General features: G+C 42.6%; 1 protein-coding gene across 1 annotated transcript; it reads left to right on the forward strand.

Annotated features, from left to right (window-relative positions):
* The first annotated feature begins 1418 nt into the window (after positions 1–1418).
* si:ch211-148l7.4 (uncharacterized protein LOC563603 homolog) lies at positions 1419–17021 on the forward strand. The gene is made up of 2 exons (XM_061902990.1): positions 1419–1589; positions 13168–17021. Exon 2 carries the CDS (start codon positions 13181–13183, stop codon positions 14330–14332), a length of 1152 nt encoding a protein of 383 aa, XP_061758974.1. The 5' UTR covers positions 1419–1589; positions 13168–13180; the 3' UTR covers positions 14333–17021.
* The last annotated feature ends 813 nt before the right edge of the window (positions 17022–17834 follow it).

Here is a 17834-nt window from a genome sequence, read left to right on the forward strand (position 1 = left end):
GGCCTTTTTAGTTTACTAAATTACAATTTCAAATTTCCCGCGGAGTTTCCTGTTGAAAACGTCGCAGAATGATGACGCGTGTTTGTGACATTATTGGTTGGAGGGGACATATTAGCGCAGCACCATTTACGGCTAAAAGTTGTCTCTTTTCATCGCGCAATTAAACAGTATTTTGGACATCTGTGTTGCTGAATCTTTTGCAATTTGTTCAATTAATAATGGAGAAGTCAAAGTAGAAAGATGGAGGTTGGAAGCTTTTAGCCTTTAGCCAAACAAACACAGAGTGTTTCCTTGTTTAAAATTCGCGTAGGTGAAGCTTTACTATGGATAAGAGCGGTCAAGCGAACATGTCAACCGGCAAGTTTCCGTGAGAAAATTGTGGTAAAAAGTCGCCTCTTACCGGAGATCAGCGGAGCTGCCGTGACATCCCTCAGAGACTGGTGTCAACACACCTGTGGACACACCCCTCCGATTATCAGGTACTATATAATCTCACTAAAACACTAGCAAAACAATAGAAAGATAAGGGATTTCCCAGAATTATCCTAGTAAATGTGTCTAAAAACATCTGAATCGCTCCCAATGCAAATCGCCTTTTTTTCACTTTTTTTTTCTTAGTCCTTCACTATCAATATCCTCATCCACAAATCTTTCATCCTCGCTCAAATTAATGGGGAAAATATTTATTTCTCAGTCCGAATAGCTCTTGATGCTGGAGGCTCACATTACGAACAATGTGAGGATGTGAGTAGCCCTCACCCTTGTGACATCATCGTCTGCTACTTCCGGTAAAGGCAGGGCTTTTTCATTAGCGACCAAAAGTTGAAAAACTTTATCGTCGATGTTCTAATCCTTTCAGCAAAAATATGGCAATATCGCGAAATGATCAAGTATGACACATTGAATGGACCTGCTATCCCCGTTTAAATAACAAAATCTCATTTCAGTAGGCCTTTAAACAAGTTGAAAAACATATTCGGGTGTTACCATTTAGTGGTCAATTGTACGGAATATGTATTGTACTGTGCGATCTCAATCAATCAAAGTGGTGTGCCTCCGGGTTTTTTAAAGAAAGAATTGTGCCTTGCCTCAAAAAAGGTTGGAAAACACCGCTCTAGGAATTGTGAATGGGCAAACCTTTAAAATATTTTTCATGACTCAAAAAGTCAGGGAAACTCCAGCAGCGTGTCAGGGAGTTCTGTTTGCGCATGCGCAAACGGATCGGCATGCGTGACAGCCATGTCATTTTTTTTAAACATGTCATTTTGTGCTACCTCGCCCACAACGAGACGGATTTTTACTCTCAGAGATTTCTTTAGTTGTGGAATCAAACTTTTGTTCATGCGTATAAGTTAATGTTAAAATAAACCGGACTGTCACAGCCAATAATAATAATGACTTAGAGAGCTGGACGCTGATTGGATGCCAGTTGGTGACGTCACCGAAGTTATCCTACTGGTAACGCCCCCTTCAACTTTGCTTAAGCAGTAGAAGTGGTTGTTTTTTGTTGGCTAAAAGTGTTTGTCACACGGTGCAAACTTTTCTATTCCACCACACTTCTGTCGAAAAGCGCGTGTTAGTGTCTCAAGGTAAGATACAATCTCCATCTGTTTCTGCACCGAAAACGCCGCTCTTCTCAACGTGTTTATATTGCTAGCGTTAGCCACACGCTAGTGGTAGCGAACGCGGCGCTGCGTGGTCTTTTCAGACGATATAGTTGTTGTTTTTCTCACTTTAAGTTACTGGGTTTGCCTCATTTACGTGTCATTTCATGTGTGATACGCGATGGTAGAAAGCGAAGCTTGGCGACGTGCTGAACTTGTGTAACTTTAACTCTGCGGAGTTAAGTAGAGATGTGACGTTCGCGAACGATTAGAGTCTCTCGAACGGCTCCTTTTAGGTGAACGGTGGGAACCGATTCGCGGTGGTGAGCCGTTCGTTTGGGGGGCATTTTCTATGCAGGTGCAGATTCAACGTCTTTTTTTGATTGATTGATACTTTTATTAGTAGATTGCACGGTTCAGTACATATTCCGTACAATTGACCACTAAATGGTAACACCTGAAGAAGTTCTTCAACTTGTTTAAGTCGGGTCCACGTTAATCAATTCATGGTCGCCCGACTGGCAACTAGACAATAAATTAAACGGTAGTAATAATGACCGCCGTAAAACTCCCAACGTTTATTATTACCCTATTAAATTAAAATGATCGAAGAACAGTGATTGACAACCTCACGTAGGGCTGGGCGATATGGCCTTTTTTTAAATATCTTTTGATATTTTTAGGCCATATCGCGATACACAATATATATCCCGATATTTTGCTTTAGCCCTAAATTAACTCTTGATGCATATAATCACAGCAGTATGATGATTCTATATGTCTACATCAGGGGTCGGCAACCTTTACCACTCAGAGCCGTTTTGACCCGTTTCACAAAATAAAGAAAACAATGGGAGCAACAAAACTCTTTTGAAATTTAAAATGAAATATCACTGGATACAGAGTTTATTTTTACTTTGTGCTATGTATAAACCAGAGGTTTCAGACACGCGGCTCGCACCTCAATGTTTGCAGAATTTCCCCCGATTAACAATAATAGGGGCATCCTATGAAGGTGCTGCCTTTGGGGTCCTCTACAACACGTTCAAACAGCTTGTCAGCCCGGTCACATGTTGTATGTGGTTTCTGCAGACACACGCCAACGATTGCAAGGCATACTTATTCAACAGCCATACATGTTACACTGAGGGTTGTGATATAAACAACTTTAGTACTCTTACTAATATGCGCCACACTGTGAACCCACACCAAACAAGAATGACAGACATATTTTGGGAGAACATCGGCACTGTAACACCACATAAACACAAAAGAACAAATACCCAGAATCCCATGCATCCCTACTCTTCCAGACTACATTATACACCCCGCTAGCACCAAATCCCCCGCCCCCCTCCGTGCATTGGTTGAGGTGGGAGGAGTTTGTCATTCTTGTCTGGTGTGGGTTCACAGTGTGGCGCATATTAGTAAGAGTCTTAAAGTTGTTTATATTGCAACCCTCAGTGTAACCTGTATGGCTGTTGACTAAGTGTGCGTTGCAGTCGTTTTCGTGTCTAAACAAGGGCTGAATATAAGTGAATATGTGACCAGTCGTCACGCAGATTGCGTGATGTAAAAGCGGGCACAACTACATGTTGTAGAGGAGGTTAAAGGCATTGGCATCATTGCACACCCTCTGTATTGAAGTCTAGGTGAAAATTGGATAATGTTAGCCCCGGGTGATTTCTGAGAGAGGCAATAAAATCCGGAAACCTCCCGTAATAATCGTTGGGGTCGGCAATTTAGTAGCTGAGCCACATCAGAGTGATCAAAGAGCCGCGGGTTGCCGACCCCTGGTGTACATTAACACATTCTTGTTCATACTGCATTAATATATGCTCATTTTAAACTTTCATGCAGAGAAGGAAATCACAACTAAGTCAATTGACCAAAACTGTATTTATTAAACAGTAATTAGGAAGTGGCACAATAATTAATGACATTTCCATAACAGAAAGTGCAAGATTGTCTGAGACATTTGGGACGGCGTGGCTCAGTGGGAAGAGTGGCCGTGCGCAACCCGAGCGTCCCTGGTTCAATTCCCACCTAGTACCAACCTCGTCACGTCCGTTGTGTCCTGAGCAAGACACTTCACCCTTGCTCCTGATGGGTGCTGGTTGGCGCCTTGCATGGCAGCTCCCTCCATCAGTGTGTGAATGTGTGTGTGAATGGGTAAATGTGGAAGTAGTGTCAAAGCGCTTTGAGTACCTTGAAGGTAGAAAAGCGCTATACAAGTACAACCCATTTATTTATTTATTTAAAACAAGCTATTAGTGCACTTTTCTGCATGATGTCACTAAGATGACATGTCAAAACAACACTAAATTAATGTGCACTTTTTGTACAGAATGCCACGAAAATAGTTTAAAAAAATAGAGTGCACTTTTGTGCATGATGTCACACAAGATATTTCAATAACTCAAATAAAAATGGGCTGCATAATAGGAAATCAAATAGTGTTCGTCATTCGCTATGTGGTACTTTACTGCGGACATTATTTCCATTTGTTGTTGACTCTTTTTTTCAAACGGTGTTGATCTGGAAATGTTTGCCTCTTCATTTTGATGGTGTGGGCGTGGAGCACCGAATGGAGATATTGATATGCGATAGAGATGCGCGGTGCGCGGTCTCATCCGCGGAGTCTGCGGGTAAACCGTGAGTCGGGCGGTTGACATGACGAAAAAATAGATTTTAATTAGATTCGGGCGGGTGGTGGTTGAACCATCCGGAGATGTTTGATATACATGGTTCTGGGAACGGGTTCCTTTGCCATTCAAAGAGCCATTTAAGACCCGTGTCATACAGCGGAGAAGTCAATAGGAGACGCTATTATTCTCTTGAATGACTGCCGGCAGTCACCCAGATTTTAAATATTAGTGTGTGCTTTGAAGCCCTTGGCTTTGTCGCCTTCTACATCGTACACGATTTGCTTGTCAGTCCAGCATCATGTTGTGTGTGGCTTCTGCGGCAACACGCACACGACTGCAAGGCATACTGGGTGACACAGAGTACACTAATGGTTGTGATATAAACAATTTTAACACTCTTAGTAATATGCGCCACGCTTTGAAGCCACACCAATTAAGAACAACAAACACATTTCGGGAGAACATCCTCACAGTAACACAACATAAACACAACACAACAAATACCCATAATCCTTTGTATTCATGATACTTCCTGACACCCCGACCCCCCTGTGCGTCGGTAAATGTAGGCGGGGTTGGGGGCGCGAGGGTGTAGAATATATTCAGGAAGTTTCATGAATACAAAGGATTATGGGTATTAGTTGTGTTGGGTTTATGTTGTGTTACTGTGAGGATGTTCTCCCGAAATGTGTTTGTCAATCTTGTATTGTGTGGCTTCATAGCGTGGCGCATATTAGTAAGTGTTAGTTGTTTATATCACAACCATCAGTGTACTCTGTCACCCAGTATGCCTTTCAATCTTGTACGTGTGATTGTGGAAGCTACACACAACATGTTGCTGGACCAACAATTGGTTCATTCATTTTGTTGAAGGTGTCAAAGGCAATGGCTTCACATTACGCCCATATTCTTGTCATTAGGATGAACTCTATTGAATAGTCGTGAGAATGTTAGCGGCTCCAATTGTCTTCATTACTCTGTGAAACAGTTCTAAATAGCCCTGTGAGTGGTAAAAGTGGCCAACCTCTGATGTAATTCATTGGGCGGTTGTCGGGGGGGTACGGTCCTGATAAAATTATGGTTCGGGTGGACGGCGGGTGGATGACGATTTTGGTGATGCGGGTGATATAATTGCCTATCCGCGCATCTCTAATATGTGGAGTAAGCACTCTTCATTCTCTCACAGGTGACTTTTCAAATGATGCTACATATTAGCAGTAACCCACACTTGACAAATTACGGTTGTCTGTTCGACATATTCCCACTTGAAGCCAAACCACCGCCAGACGATGGCCCCCCTGCTGTTTTCTGGGGGGAATTAATTCTTCCTTCATTTGTTACCAGATTCGCACCTTGCTCTGATAGTACCACTCATACGGCTCCGCTAGCACCACAGCTAACGTTACCCATGCTGCTGCCTCTCTGCTCCGCGAAGGCGTATACGTATGTGGCGTTGTAAGAAGCTTCGCTTGCTGTCTGTGAGAAGGAGAAACAAGAAAGGTTGGAAGAGCCTGTGGTGTAATGCCAGCAGCTAAAAGCAACTGCGTGAGAACGTATACCTGAATATCACGATATAGTCATTTTCTATATCGCACAGTGACAAACCCGCGATATATCGAGTATATCGATATATCGCCTAGCCCTAACCTCACGTTTACCATGAATTCATTAACGTAGACCCCGACTTAAACAAGTTGAAAAACTTATTCGGGTGTTACCATTTAGTGGTTTAATTGTACGGAATATGTACTGTACTGTGCAATCTACTAAAAAAAGTTTCAATCAATCAATCAGAACGTTGATAAAATATCAAAGACCAAGTAGCGTTAGCTTCCTAGCTAACTTAAATGTTCACATGTAAACAAAAGACATTAACATATTCCCCAATTAAAAACATCATATTTCAATCTAAGCTTGTATAAACACATTACTGTCCAATCAACTAGCGGGATGTCACAATAACCAAAAGTATAACAACTGATCCACCGATTCAAATGTACAAAACCAGTAAAGTTGACACGTTGTGTAAACGGTAAATAAAACCAGAATTCAACTATTTAGTTATCCTTTTCAACCGATATTCAATTGAATGGACTGCAATGACTAGATACTTAAGGTTCGAACTGAGAAACTTTATTTTTTGCAAATATTAGCGCATTTGTAATTTGATGCTTGCAACGTGTTTCAAAAAAGCTGGCAAAATTGGCAAAAAAAGACTGAGAATGTTGAGGAATGCTCATCAAACACTTATTTGGAACATCCCACGGGTGAACAGGCTATTTGAGAACAGGTGGGTGCCATGATTGGGTATAAAAGCAGCTTCCGTGAAATGCTCAGTCATTCACAACCAAGGATGGGGTGAGGGTCACCACTTTGTGAACAAATGCGAGAGTTTTAGAACATTTCTCAACGAGCTATTCCAAGGAATTTAGGGATTTGAGCATCTGCGGTTCGTCATATCATCAAAAGCTCCAGAGAATCTGGAGACATCACTGCACGTAAGCGTATTAAACAATAAATGCCCGAGACCTTCAATCCCTCAGGCGATATTGCATCAAAAAGCGACATCAGTGTGTAAAGGATATCACCATATGGGCTAAGGAACACTTTGGAAAACCACTGTCAGTAACTACATCTGTAAGTGCAAGTTAAAACTCAAACTATGCAAAGCCAAGTATACTATTTCAACAACACCCAGGAACGCTGCCAGCTTCGCTGGGCTCAAGCTCATGTAAGATGGACTGATGCAAAGTGGAAAAGTGTTCTGTGGTCTGACGAGTCCACATTTCAAATTGTTTTTGGGAACTGTGGACGTTGTGTCCCCCGGACCGAAGAGAGAAAAAAAACATCCGGATTGTTATAGGCGCATTGTTCAAAAGCCAGCATCTGTGATGGTATGGGGGTGTATTAGTGCTCAAGGCATGGGTAACTTACACATCTGTGAAGGCACCGTTAATGCTGAAAGGTACATACAGGTTTTGGAGCAACATATTTTGCCATCCAAGCAAGGTTATCATGCTTATTTCAGCAAGATAATACCAAGCCACATTCTGCAAGTGTTACAACAGTATAGCTTCATAGTAAAACAGTGCAGGTACTACACTGGCCTGCTTGTAGTCCAGACCTGTCTCCCATTGAAAATGTGTGGCGCATTATGAAGTGTAAAATAGTACAACAGAGACCCAGGACTGTTGAACAACTTAAGCTGCACATCAAGCAAAAATGGGAAAGAATTCCACCTGAATAGCTTCAAAAATCGGTCTCCTCAGTTCCCAAATGTTTTCTGAGTGTTGTTAAAAGGAAAGTAGTAAAAATGCCCCTGTGACAACTTTTTTGCAGTGTGTTGCTGCCTTTTAAATTCTAAGTTAATTATTATTTGCAAAAAAAAAAAAGCCACGTTTCTCAGTTCGAACAATAAATATTTCGTCTTTGCAGTCTATTCAATTGAATATAAGTTCAAAAGGATTTGGAAATCATTGTATTCTGTTTTTATTTACGAATTACACAATGTGCCAACTTCACTGGTTTTGTAATAAAAAAACATTCTGAAATGTTTACTATCTAAAGTAGAAGACGACAAACGTATGTAAACACATTAGAAGACAGAGCAATATTTTGTTTCCTCTGCCAAAAATCTATATTGTTGGCTATTTATTTTAATTATTAAAAAAATACAACTTTGTAAAAATGTTTTTGGGTGCAGAAGCACTTTTTGAGCACATTAAGCAATGCCGCAATATTAATGGTATCCAGCCATTTTCAATATTGTTTTGGTTGCGTTTGTTTTTAGAAGTCCCTCACCCGCTGCTGAACAGACACGGAACATATTTGGTTGTTATATTTATTCAAGGGCAAAATTTGGTAACTGAGTATATTTTTTATATTTATTTAATATATTTTTCTATTTAAAAGATAACATTTTAATCACAATTGAATTACAACTGTGTTGCATTTGAAAGGGTATACTTCCACTATTATTTATATTATATATTATCATGACATCAGTAGTTAATTTGTTTTTTAAAAGAATAATGATGAGAATAACATCGTTTATCAGCAATAATTTTTAGGTCATTATATCCCCCAGCAACATTTATCGGCCCATACCTGGATATGATAAGTCTTAACGGAATCTTTAAAATTAAAACACAACAGAAATGCAAATATACCATTTCAAAACAATGCTCACCAGTAGAGTATTACTCGAGTAAATGTGAAATAATTCCGATCCACATCTTATCTTATAACGTCTACCAACAATTGTTTCCTCGAATTAAAACAAGTGACTTGGAAAAAAACAAATCAAATACCATTTTTCAGACTCTACAGCGCACAAGTATTTAAGCTGTACTCAACACATTTTAAAATACATTTTTCCAATATATAAGCCGCACCTGACTATAAGCCGCATATATATACGTTAAGAACTGAGGTATTTATATAGAAATATTCCGTAAATGTATATTTACACACCTCCATTGTTATGTCTGTAACAGGGCAGTAAAATGGCTGGTCAAACAAAACAGAAACAATAAGTCCAAGGTGACGTTTTGGTGAATTTACTGAGGAATTTGTGGAACTGGCACAAATACAAAAAGAAAGCTGTTGTAGATTAAGGGCCTACTAAAATTAGATATTCTTATTTAAACGGGGATAGCAGGTCCATTCTATGTGTCATACTTGATTATTTCGCGATATTGCCATATTTTTGCTGAAAGGATTTAGTAGAGAACATCGACGATAAAGTTCGAAACTCTTGCCTTTACCGGAAGTCGCAGACAATGACGTCACAAGGGTGAGGGCTCCTCACATCCTCACATTGTTTTTAATGGGAGCCTCCAGCAGCAAGAGCTATTCGGACCGAGAAAACGACAATTTCCGCATTAATTTGAGCGAGGATGAAAGCTTCGTGGCTGATGATATTAATATCGAAGGACTAGAAAAAATAAATAAAAAACAAAATTAAATAAAAAGCAACGGCTCCGGGCGGCGGCAGTGTGAGCGTTTCAGATGTAATTAGACACATTTACTAGGATAATTCTGGAAGATCCCTTATCTGCTTATTGTTTTAATAGTGTTTTAGTGAGATTGTAAAGGCATACCTCGAGGTCGTATGGCTGCGGTGAACACGCAGTGTCTCAGAAAGAAGCCGAGGAGCCAAGCTCACCGCTGCCTTTTAAACAGCTACTGCAGGAGGACGAATAATCCAATGATGTCTCCGGTAAGATATATATAACAATTTTCCCATCCAAAAACATGCTGGTTGACGCTGAGAAACATGTTCGCTTGACCACTCTGTTAAAAACAAATAAACACCGGCTGTGTCTCTGTGCTAAAGACAGCTGCAATACACCGCTTTCCACCAACAGCATTGTACTTCATAGTCTCCATTATTAATTGAACAAATTGTAAAAGATTCAGCAACACAGATGTCCAAATTACTGTGTAATTATGCGAGGAAAAGAGACTACTTTTCGCCGTAACTGGTGCTGGGCTAATATTTCCTGACAGTCCGTGACGTCACGCGCACGCGTCATCATCCGCGATGTCTTCAACAAGAAACTCCGAGGAAAATTTAAAATTGCAATTTAGTAAACTAAACCGGCCGTATTGGCATGTGTTACAATGTTAATATTTCATCATTGAAGTATAAACTATCAGACTGCGTGGTCGCTAGTAGTGGGTTTCAGTAGGCCTTTAATAATACTAACACAGACACTCGTAAACATGTTAGCATATTAGCTAATACTAACAATGCTAGCTAGCTTCTTTGCAGTCCGATAGCACGTGCAAATATGCATGAACACACTCCTACGGACATAACACATAGGACGCTTTAGTAAGGGAGAATTGTTTTAGTTATGTTGAAAAACTTACAAACGTTGCTTGGCGTGATGAATGCAGGATCCATACGAGTAGAACGCTATGGACGGCAAGAAGACTAAATGGCACTTCCGGTTGAAATCGCTAAATGGAAGGTGCCATAGCACGAACAATAAAACACCTTCTCTGTATATTTGCTTATTTTTTGTAATCTATTTTTATTATGGCCGTCAGCGAAGAAAAATCCATAAATTCGCTGCACCGGCTTATAAGCCACAGGGTGCGTAGTGTTGGGGGAAAAAGGAGCGTTTTTTTTAGTCCGTAATTTACAGTAAAGTGATCATGTATTTTTGAACGGCTCTCTTAAAGGGGAACATTATCACAATTTCAGAAGGGTTAAAACCAATAAAAATCAGTTCCCAGTGGCTTATTTTATTTTTTGAAGTTTTTTTCCAAATTTTACCCATCATGGAATATCCCGAAAAAGGCTTTAAAGTGCCTGATTTTCGCTATCTTTAAATCCATCGTCCATTTTCCTGTGACGTCATTTAGTGATGCCAACACAGCGGATAGCACAGCAAGATATAGCAACATTAGCTCGGATTCAGACTCGGATTTCAGCGGCTTAAGCGATTCAACAGATAACGCATGTATTGAAACAGATGGTCGGAGTATGGAGGCAGATAACGAAAACAAAATTGAAGAAGAAATTGAAGCTATTGAGCGAATAGCTATTGACGCTATTCGGCGATCGCCTTCCAACCAACGATTGAGTTTCGCAGGGTATCCATACATCTCTGTGCCAAGTCTGTCGTAGCATCGCCGGTAAAATGTGCAGGAGCAACTTAAATCCGTCGATTGGTATGTGTTTGTTTGGCATTAAATGTGGGTGGAGTGAAAGGCTGGATGCAAATATAGCTATGAATGTACATACAGCTAGCCTAAATAGCATGTTAGCATCGATTAACTGTCATTCATGCCGCGACCAAATATGTCTGATTAGCACATAAGTCAATAACATCAAAAAAACTCACCTTTGTGATTTCGTTGACTTTATTGTTGGAAATGCATCTGCTTTGAGTGTCGCAGGGTATCCATACATCTCTGTACGATGTCTGTCGTAGCATCGCCGGTAAAATGTGCAGACGAAGGACTTGTGGATCTTTTGACACTGGTGAAACTTAAATCCATTGATTGGTAAGTGTTTGTTTGGCATTAAATGTGGGTGGAGGGAAAGGGTGGATGCAAATATAGCTACAAATGAGGCATAACGATGCAATATGTATATACAGCTAGCCTAAATAGCATGTTAGCATCGATTAGCATGCCATGCTAATCGATGCACACTCCACGTAAGTCAACTTGAATCCGTCCCTGATCGTGTTGTTACACCCTCCGACAACACACCGACGAGGCATGATGTCTCCAAGGTACGAAAAACAGTTGAAAAAAACGGAAAATAACAGAGCTGATTTGACTCAATGTTTGTAATGTTGAAAGAGAAAATGGCGGATTGACTACCCAGGTGACGTCACGTAGAAAGGCGTTTAATTCGCCGAAATTCACCCATTTAGAGTTCGGAAATCGGTTAAAGGGGAACATTATCACCAGACCTATGTAAGCGTCAATATATACCTTGATGGTGCAGAAAAAAAGACCATATATTTTTTAAACTGATATCCGAACTCTAAATGGGTGAATTTTGGCGAATTAAACGCCTTTCTGTTTATCGCTCTTTTTGCGATGACGTCAGAACGTGACGTCTCCGAGGTAATAAAGCAGCCTTTTTCATTTTCAACACATTGCAAACACCGGGTCTCAGCTCTGTTATTTTCTGTTTTTTCAACTATTTTTTGGAACCTTGGAGACATCATGCCTCGTCGGTGTGTTGTCGGAGGGTGTAACAACACTAACAAGGAGGGATTCAAGTTGCACCACTGGCTCGAAGATGCAAAAGTGTCTGCCGCCAGACCCCCATTGAATGTGCCAGAGGGTTTCCACATTTTACCGGCGATGACAGACATGGCACAGAGATGTATGGATAACCTGCAGATGCATTTGCAACGATAAATTCAACAAGATCACAAAGGTGAGTTTTGTTGATGTGGACTTATGTGCTAATCAGACATATTTGGTTGCGGCGTGACTGCCAGCTTAGCAATGCTAACATGCTACGCTAATCGACGCTAACATGCTATTTACCGGCGGTGCTAAGGCAGACATGGCACAGAGATGTATGGATAACCTGCAAATGCATTTGCAACTATAAAGTCAACAAATTCACAAAGGTGGGTTTTGTTGATGTTGACTGCCAGCTAATCGATGCCAACATGCAATGCTAATCGATGCTAACATGCTATTTACTGGCAGTGCTAAAGCAGACATGGCACAGAGATGTATGGATAACCTGCAGATGCATTTGCAACTATATTACGTTTACTTCCACCCACATTTAATGCAAAAAAAACACTTACCAATCGAAGGATTTAAGTTGCTCCAGTGTCACGAGATGCGAAAGTCCTGATCGTTTGGTCCGCACATTTTACCGGCGATGCTAACGCAGCTATTCGGCCATGCTATGGCTATGAATAGCGTCAATAGATATTCGCTCAATAGTTTCAGTTTCTTCTTCAATACTTCCATACTCCAACCATTCCTTTCAATACTTGGGTAAGCTGTTAAATCGCTGAAATCCGAGTCTGAATCCCAGCTAATGTCGCTATATCTTGCTGTGGTATTCGCCGTTGTTTGTTTACTTTGGCAGCACTGTGTGACGTCACAGGGAAATGGATAGTCGCATCGCAAATAGCGAAAATCAAGCACTTTAAAGCTTTTTTTAGGGATATTAGGGGACCGGTAAAATTTTGAAAAAAAATCAAAAAATACAACAAGCCACTGGGAACTGATTTTTATTGTTTTCAACCCTTTTGAAATTGTGATAATGTTCCCCTTTAAAAAAATATATGGTCCTTTTTCTGCAACATCAAGGTATATATTGACGCTTACATAGGTCTGGTGATAATGTTCCCCTTTAAAAGAATGCCAACTATACCATGGCGAATACCACCTAATTTCTTGAATGTTCTGCCCAGGTGGGAAGCATGGATGGCGTCCGGAGTGCTTCAAGTCCCCAGGAGTCATTTGTCTACAACAACGGGGACACCGTTGCATCAGCCTGAATGTGTCCGTCCAGAATGTTCCGTAAGCTTCGGTGACGCCACGGAGCTGCTGATCCGCCGGGACGCAAAACGCACCTCATCGGAGCTCGCCCCGTGCCCTCTCTGCGGGCCGGGGTCCTCCTTGCAGCATCACGAGTACGATCAGACTCGCCTCGCAGTGCCACCCGCACGCATGATTGACATACCCAGCCCGGCGAGGTCGCCCAGCGGACGCCCTCGCCATGCGGGCTGTAGCCCAGACGGGTGCGCCCCGCAGGATATTCGCAGGGAACCATCTCATTTCGCGGACGCCAGGCGCACAAAGGAGGACTCGGAAGTCTCCGGACCCGGTAGACTCCAGGTCTGTCCGAGGACCTTCCGTGCAGAGGTAGAACTGAAGAGCGCCCGCAGAGAGGTCCGGGTGGCTCCACTCATTGGGTCCAAAAAGCCGATCGGTGGCGTTGCTCCTGGTTCTAGAATATTCTTCAGGTCCGCCTCGGAGTTCTGCGCGTTCAGGAAAGCCAAACAAACTCTGAAAGCGCGCGCGAAGGGAAAGTCCGCCAGCGAGACGACGACGCTGCGGCCGCAGCGCAGGCAGAAGAAAGCTTACCCGTGCCGAGTCTGCGGCAAGCTCTTCCTCCACCATCTGTCCCTGGACGCTCACTACACGGCCACCTCGTGTGTCGGCGCCGCGCACAGAGCCAAGGCCAAAGAAGCCCACTTACCCGAACCCCCGCCGAACCATCGTGCAAAGACCGGCCTACCCGGGAGGCCCACGAAGGCGGAGGAGGCGGGGCTTGACTTCCCCTGCCCCTCGTGCACCAAAGTCTTCCCGCTGCAGTCGCAGCTGAGGGAGCACGCCCAGCTGCACGACTCCTCCCAGGCCAGCAGGGAGTGCAGCGTGTGCGCGCAGGAGGTGCACGCCTTCAAGCGCCCGCCGTCCAGAAGGAAGCGCTCCTACCACTGCCTGCCTTGCCGGGAGGGCTTCTCCGCGCTTGACTCCTTCCTGGAGCATTGTCAGGAGCACCTGCGCGCCCGGGGGGAGGAGGAGGAGGGCGTCGTCATGGCGGGGTACAAACATCAGGCCGGCGAAGCCTGAGGGACTCCTTTAGGGACTCCTGCTCTGGGGTGGTCCGATACAATGTGGATATTGGTTTGATGGCAGCAAAAAAACTACTATCTGACGGTATCGGCTTGCATGGAAAATGTGCGATACAAGCAGTCCTGCGGCGTGCTGATTTGTGTGATGATATGTGCGATACAAGCATGATATCACTTGTGTGTGATATCATGTGCGATACGTGAAGCCCTGCAGCGTGCTTACTTGTGTGTGATACAAGCAGTCCTGCAGCGTGCTTACTTGTGGGCGATACAAGCAGTCCTGCAGCGGGCTTACTTGTGTGTGATATCATGTGTGATACAAGCAGTCCTGCAGTCTGCTTACTTGTGTGTGTGACATCACGTGCGATAAAAGCAGTCCTGCAGCTTGTTTACTTGTGTGTGATATCATGTGCAATACAAGCAGTCCTGCAGCTTTTTTACTTGTGTGTGATATCACGTGCGATACAAGCGGTCCTGCAGTCTGCTTACTTGTGTGTGTGATTCAAGCAGCCCTGTAGTGCTGCTTACTTGTGTGTGATAACACATGTGATAAAAGCGGTCCTGCAGCGTGCTTACTTGTGTAGGTGACATCATGTGTGATGCAAGCGGCCCTGCACTGTGCTTACTTGTGTGTGTGTGATATCATGTGTGATACAAGCAGACCTGCAGTGCTGCTTACTTGTGTGTGATATCACATGTGATACAAGCGGTCCTGCAGCGTGCTTACTTGATTGTGATATCATGTGTGATACAAGCAGACCTGCAGTGCTGCTTACTTGTGTGTGATATCACGTGCGATACAAGCAACCCTGCAGCGTGTTTACTTGTGTGTGTGATATCATGTATGATACAAGCAGCCCTGCAGTGCTGTTTACTTGTATGTGATATCATGTGCGAAAGAAGCGGTCCTGCAGCGTGCTTACGTGTGTGCGTGCGCGCGTGATACAAGCAGACCTGCAGTGCTGCTTACTTGTGTGTGATATCACATGTGATACAAGCGGTACTGCAGCGTGCTTACTTGTGTGTGTGATATCATGTGTGATACCAGCCGCCCTGCAGCGTGCTTACTTGTGTGTGAGATATCATGTGCGATACAAGCGGTCCTGCAGCGTGCTTACTTGTGTGTGTGTGAGTGATATCATGTGTGGTACGAGCACGCCTGCAGTGCTGCTTACTTGTGTGTGATATCACGTGCGATACAAGCAGTCCTGCAGCATGCTTACTTGTGTGTGATATCACGTGCAATATAAGCAGTCCTACAGCCTGCTTATTTGTGTTGTGTGTGTCTGTGTGATATCACGTGCGATACAAGCAGTACTGCAGCTTGTTTACTCGTGTGATATCACGTGCGATACAAGCAGTCCTGCAGCGTGTTTACTTATATGTGATATCATGTGCAATACAAGCAGTCCTGCAGTGTGTTTACTTGTGTGTGATACCACATGCAAAAGAAGCGGCCCTGCAGCGTGCTTACTTGTGTGATCACGTGCGATACAAGCAGCCCTGCAGCTTTCTTACTCGTGTGTGTGATATCATGTGGGATACAAGCAGCCCTGCAGTGCTGCTTACTTGTGTGTGATATCACGTGCGATACAAGCGGTCCTGCAGCGTGCTTACTTGTGTGATCAAATGCGATACAAGCAGCATACAGCGTGCTTACTTTTGTGACAAGCACTCAATTTGTTGTATTCGACTAAAGTCATTTATTTATAAACACAACAGATAAGCACACAAGCTCGACATGCGTAATAATAATTGAACAATATTGTAGTGTAAAACAGCACATTTGTCCATACAAACAAGTATCAAATAACAAATGTGGTAATGAATTATTATGACCACCAGGTGTCACCAAATCACCACCTCAACTATAAATAGCAGTTTTTCATACCTACTATTTTTCTGAGTTATTTCACTTGATCACTCTATCTAACAAAATAAAACTATTTACTATGATTTGTGCTGAGTGGATTAATCGTGTAGAAAGTTGTACGGGGACGCGCCTGAGTGGAACGTTATGTGCCACAAATGATGTTCTAGCCTTTGTTCATTTCTCAAAGAGCGGCCCTCGGTAGAAAATAAACCCCTGGGTTAGACAAAAAAAATGTGGTTTAGTCACCAAACCAACGTTGGATTTAAGATGTGCTTGATTTCAATCATGGTACTCTAACTTGTCCATTAGTTTTCAAAAGGCTACCAAGGTACAAACCAACGTTGGATTTAAGATGTGCTTGATTTCAATCATGGTACTCTAACTTGTCCATTAGTTTTCAAAAGGCTACCGTGAAATAAGTTTTATTTCGAAAATGATTTTTTTTTTGCCGTCATTAAACTGCCTCAAAAGATTTCGCTTGTGTTATATGTGTCCAAAAGGGACAAGCGGTAGAAAGTGGATGGATGATCCGCTTTTACTTGACATACAAATGCAATATTCCACTTTTAACTTTACTAACCTGCACATATCGAGGACAACATGAAACCCGTGTCCCAGCTGTTGCTATCATTTTCACCTTTTTACTATATAAATAAATGCATCATGCGGTGCAGTTTTCAGGTATTATGTTTACATTTGCAGTAATAAATTAAGAATGTGTGACAAAATATTACTGACATAGTCCAAGGTCAGTGTCTGGTTTGGTCACTGAAATTTCACTTCATGAAGGGCAATTAAAAAAACAAGAAAACGATTTGAGTTATTGGATTTTTATTTCTAAATACAAAAGACAATAATTGAAAATAAAAACATCTTTCTTTTTCAGTGCCGAATAGAAATGATTACACTTTAAAGGCCTACTGAAACCCACTAGGCTTCACGGTGGCAGAGGGGTTAGTGCGTCTGCCTCACAATACGAAGGTCCTGCAGTCCTGGGTTCAAATCCAGGCTCGGGATCTTTCTGTGTGGAGTTTGCATGTTCTCCCCGTGAATGCGTGGGTTCCCTCCGGGTACTCCGGCTTCCTCCCACCTCCAAAGACATGCACCTGGGGATAGGTTGATTGGCAACACTAAATTGGCCCTAGTGTGTGAATGTGAGTGTGAATGTTGTCTGTCTATCTGTGTTGGCCCTGCGATGAGGTGGCGACTTGTCCAGGGTGTACCCCGCCTTCCGCCCGATTGTAGCTGAGATAGGCGCCAGCGACCCCCGCGACCCCAAAAGGGAATAAGCGGTAGAAAATGGATGGATGGATGAAACCCACTACTACCGACCACGCAGTCTGATAGTTTATATATCAATGATGAAATATTAACATTGCAACACATGCCAATACGGCCTTTTTAGTTTACTAAATTACAATTTTAAATTTCCTGCGGAGTTTCTAGTTGAAAACGTCGCGGAATTGTCCGGGTTATAGCGGACATATTAGCCCAGCACCACACACGGCTAAAAGTCGTTTCTTTTCATCGCATAATTACACAGTAATTTGGACATCTGTGTTGCTGAATCTTTTGCAATTAGTTCAATTAATAATGGAGACGTCAAAGAAGAATGCTGTTGGTGGAA

The sequence above is a fragment of the Nerophis ophidion genome, linkage group LG06 (assembly GCF_033978795.1).
Source record: "Nerophis ophidion isolate RoL-2023_Sa linkage group LG06, RoL_Noph_v1.0, whole genome shotgun sequence".
NCBI lineage: Eukaryota > Metazoa > Chordata > Actinopteri > Syngnathiformes > Syngnathidae > Nerophis > Nerophis ophidion.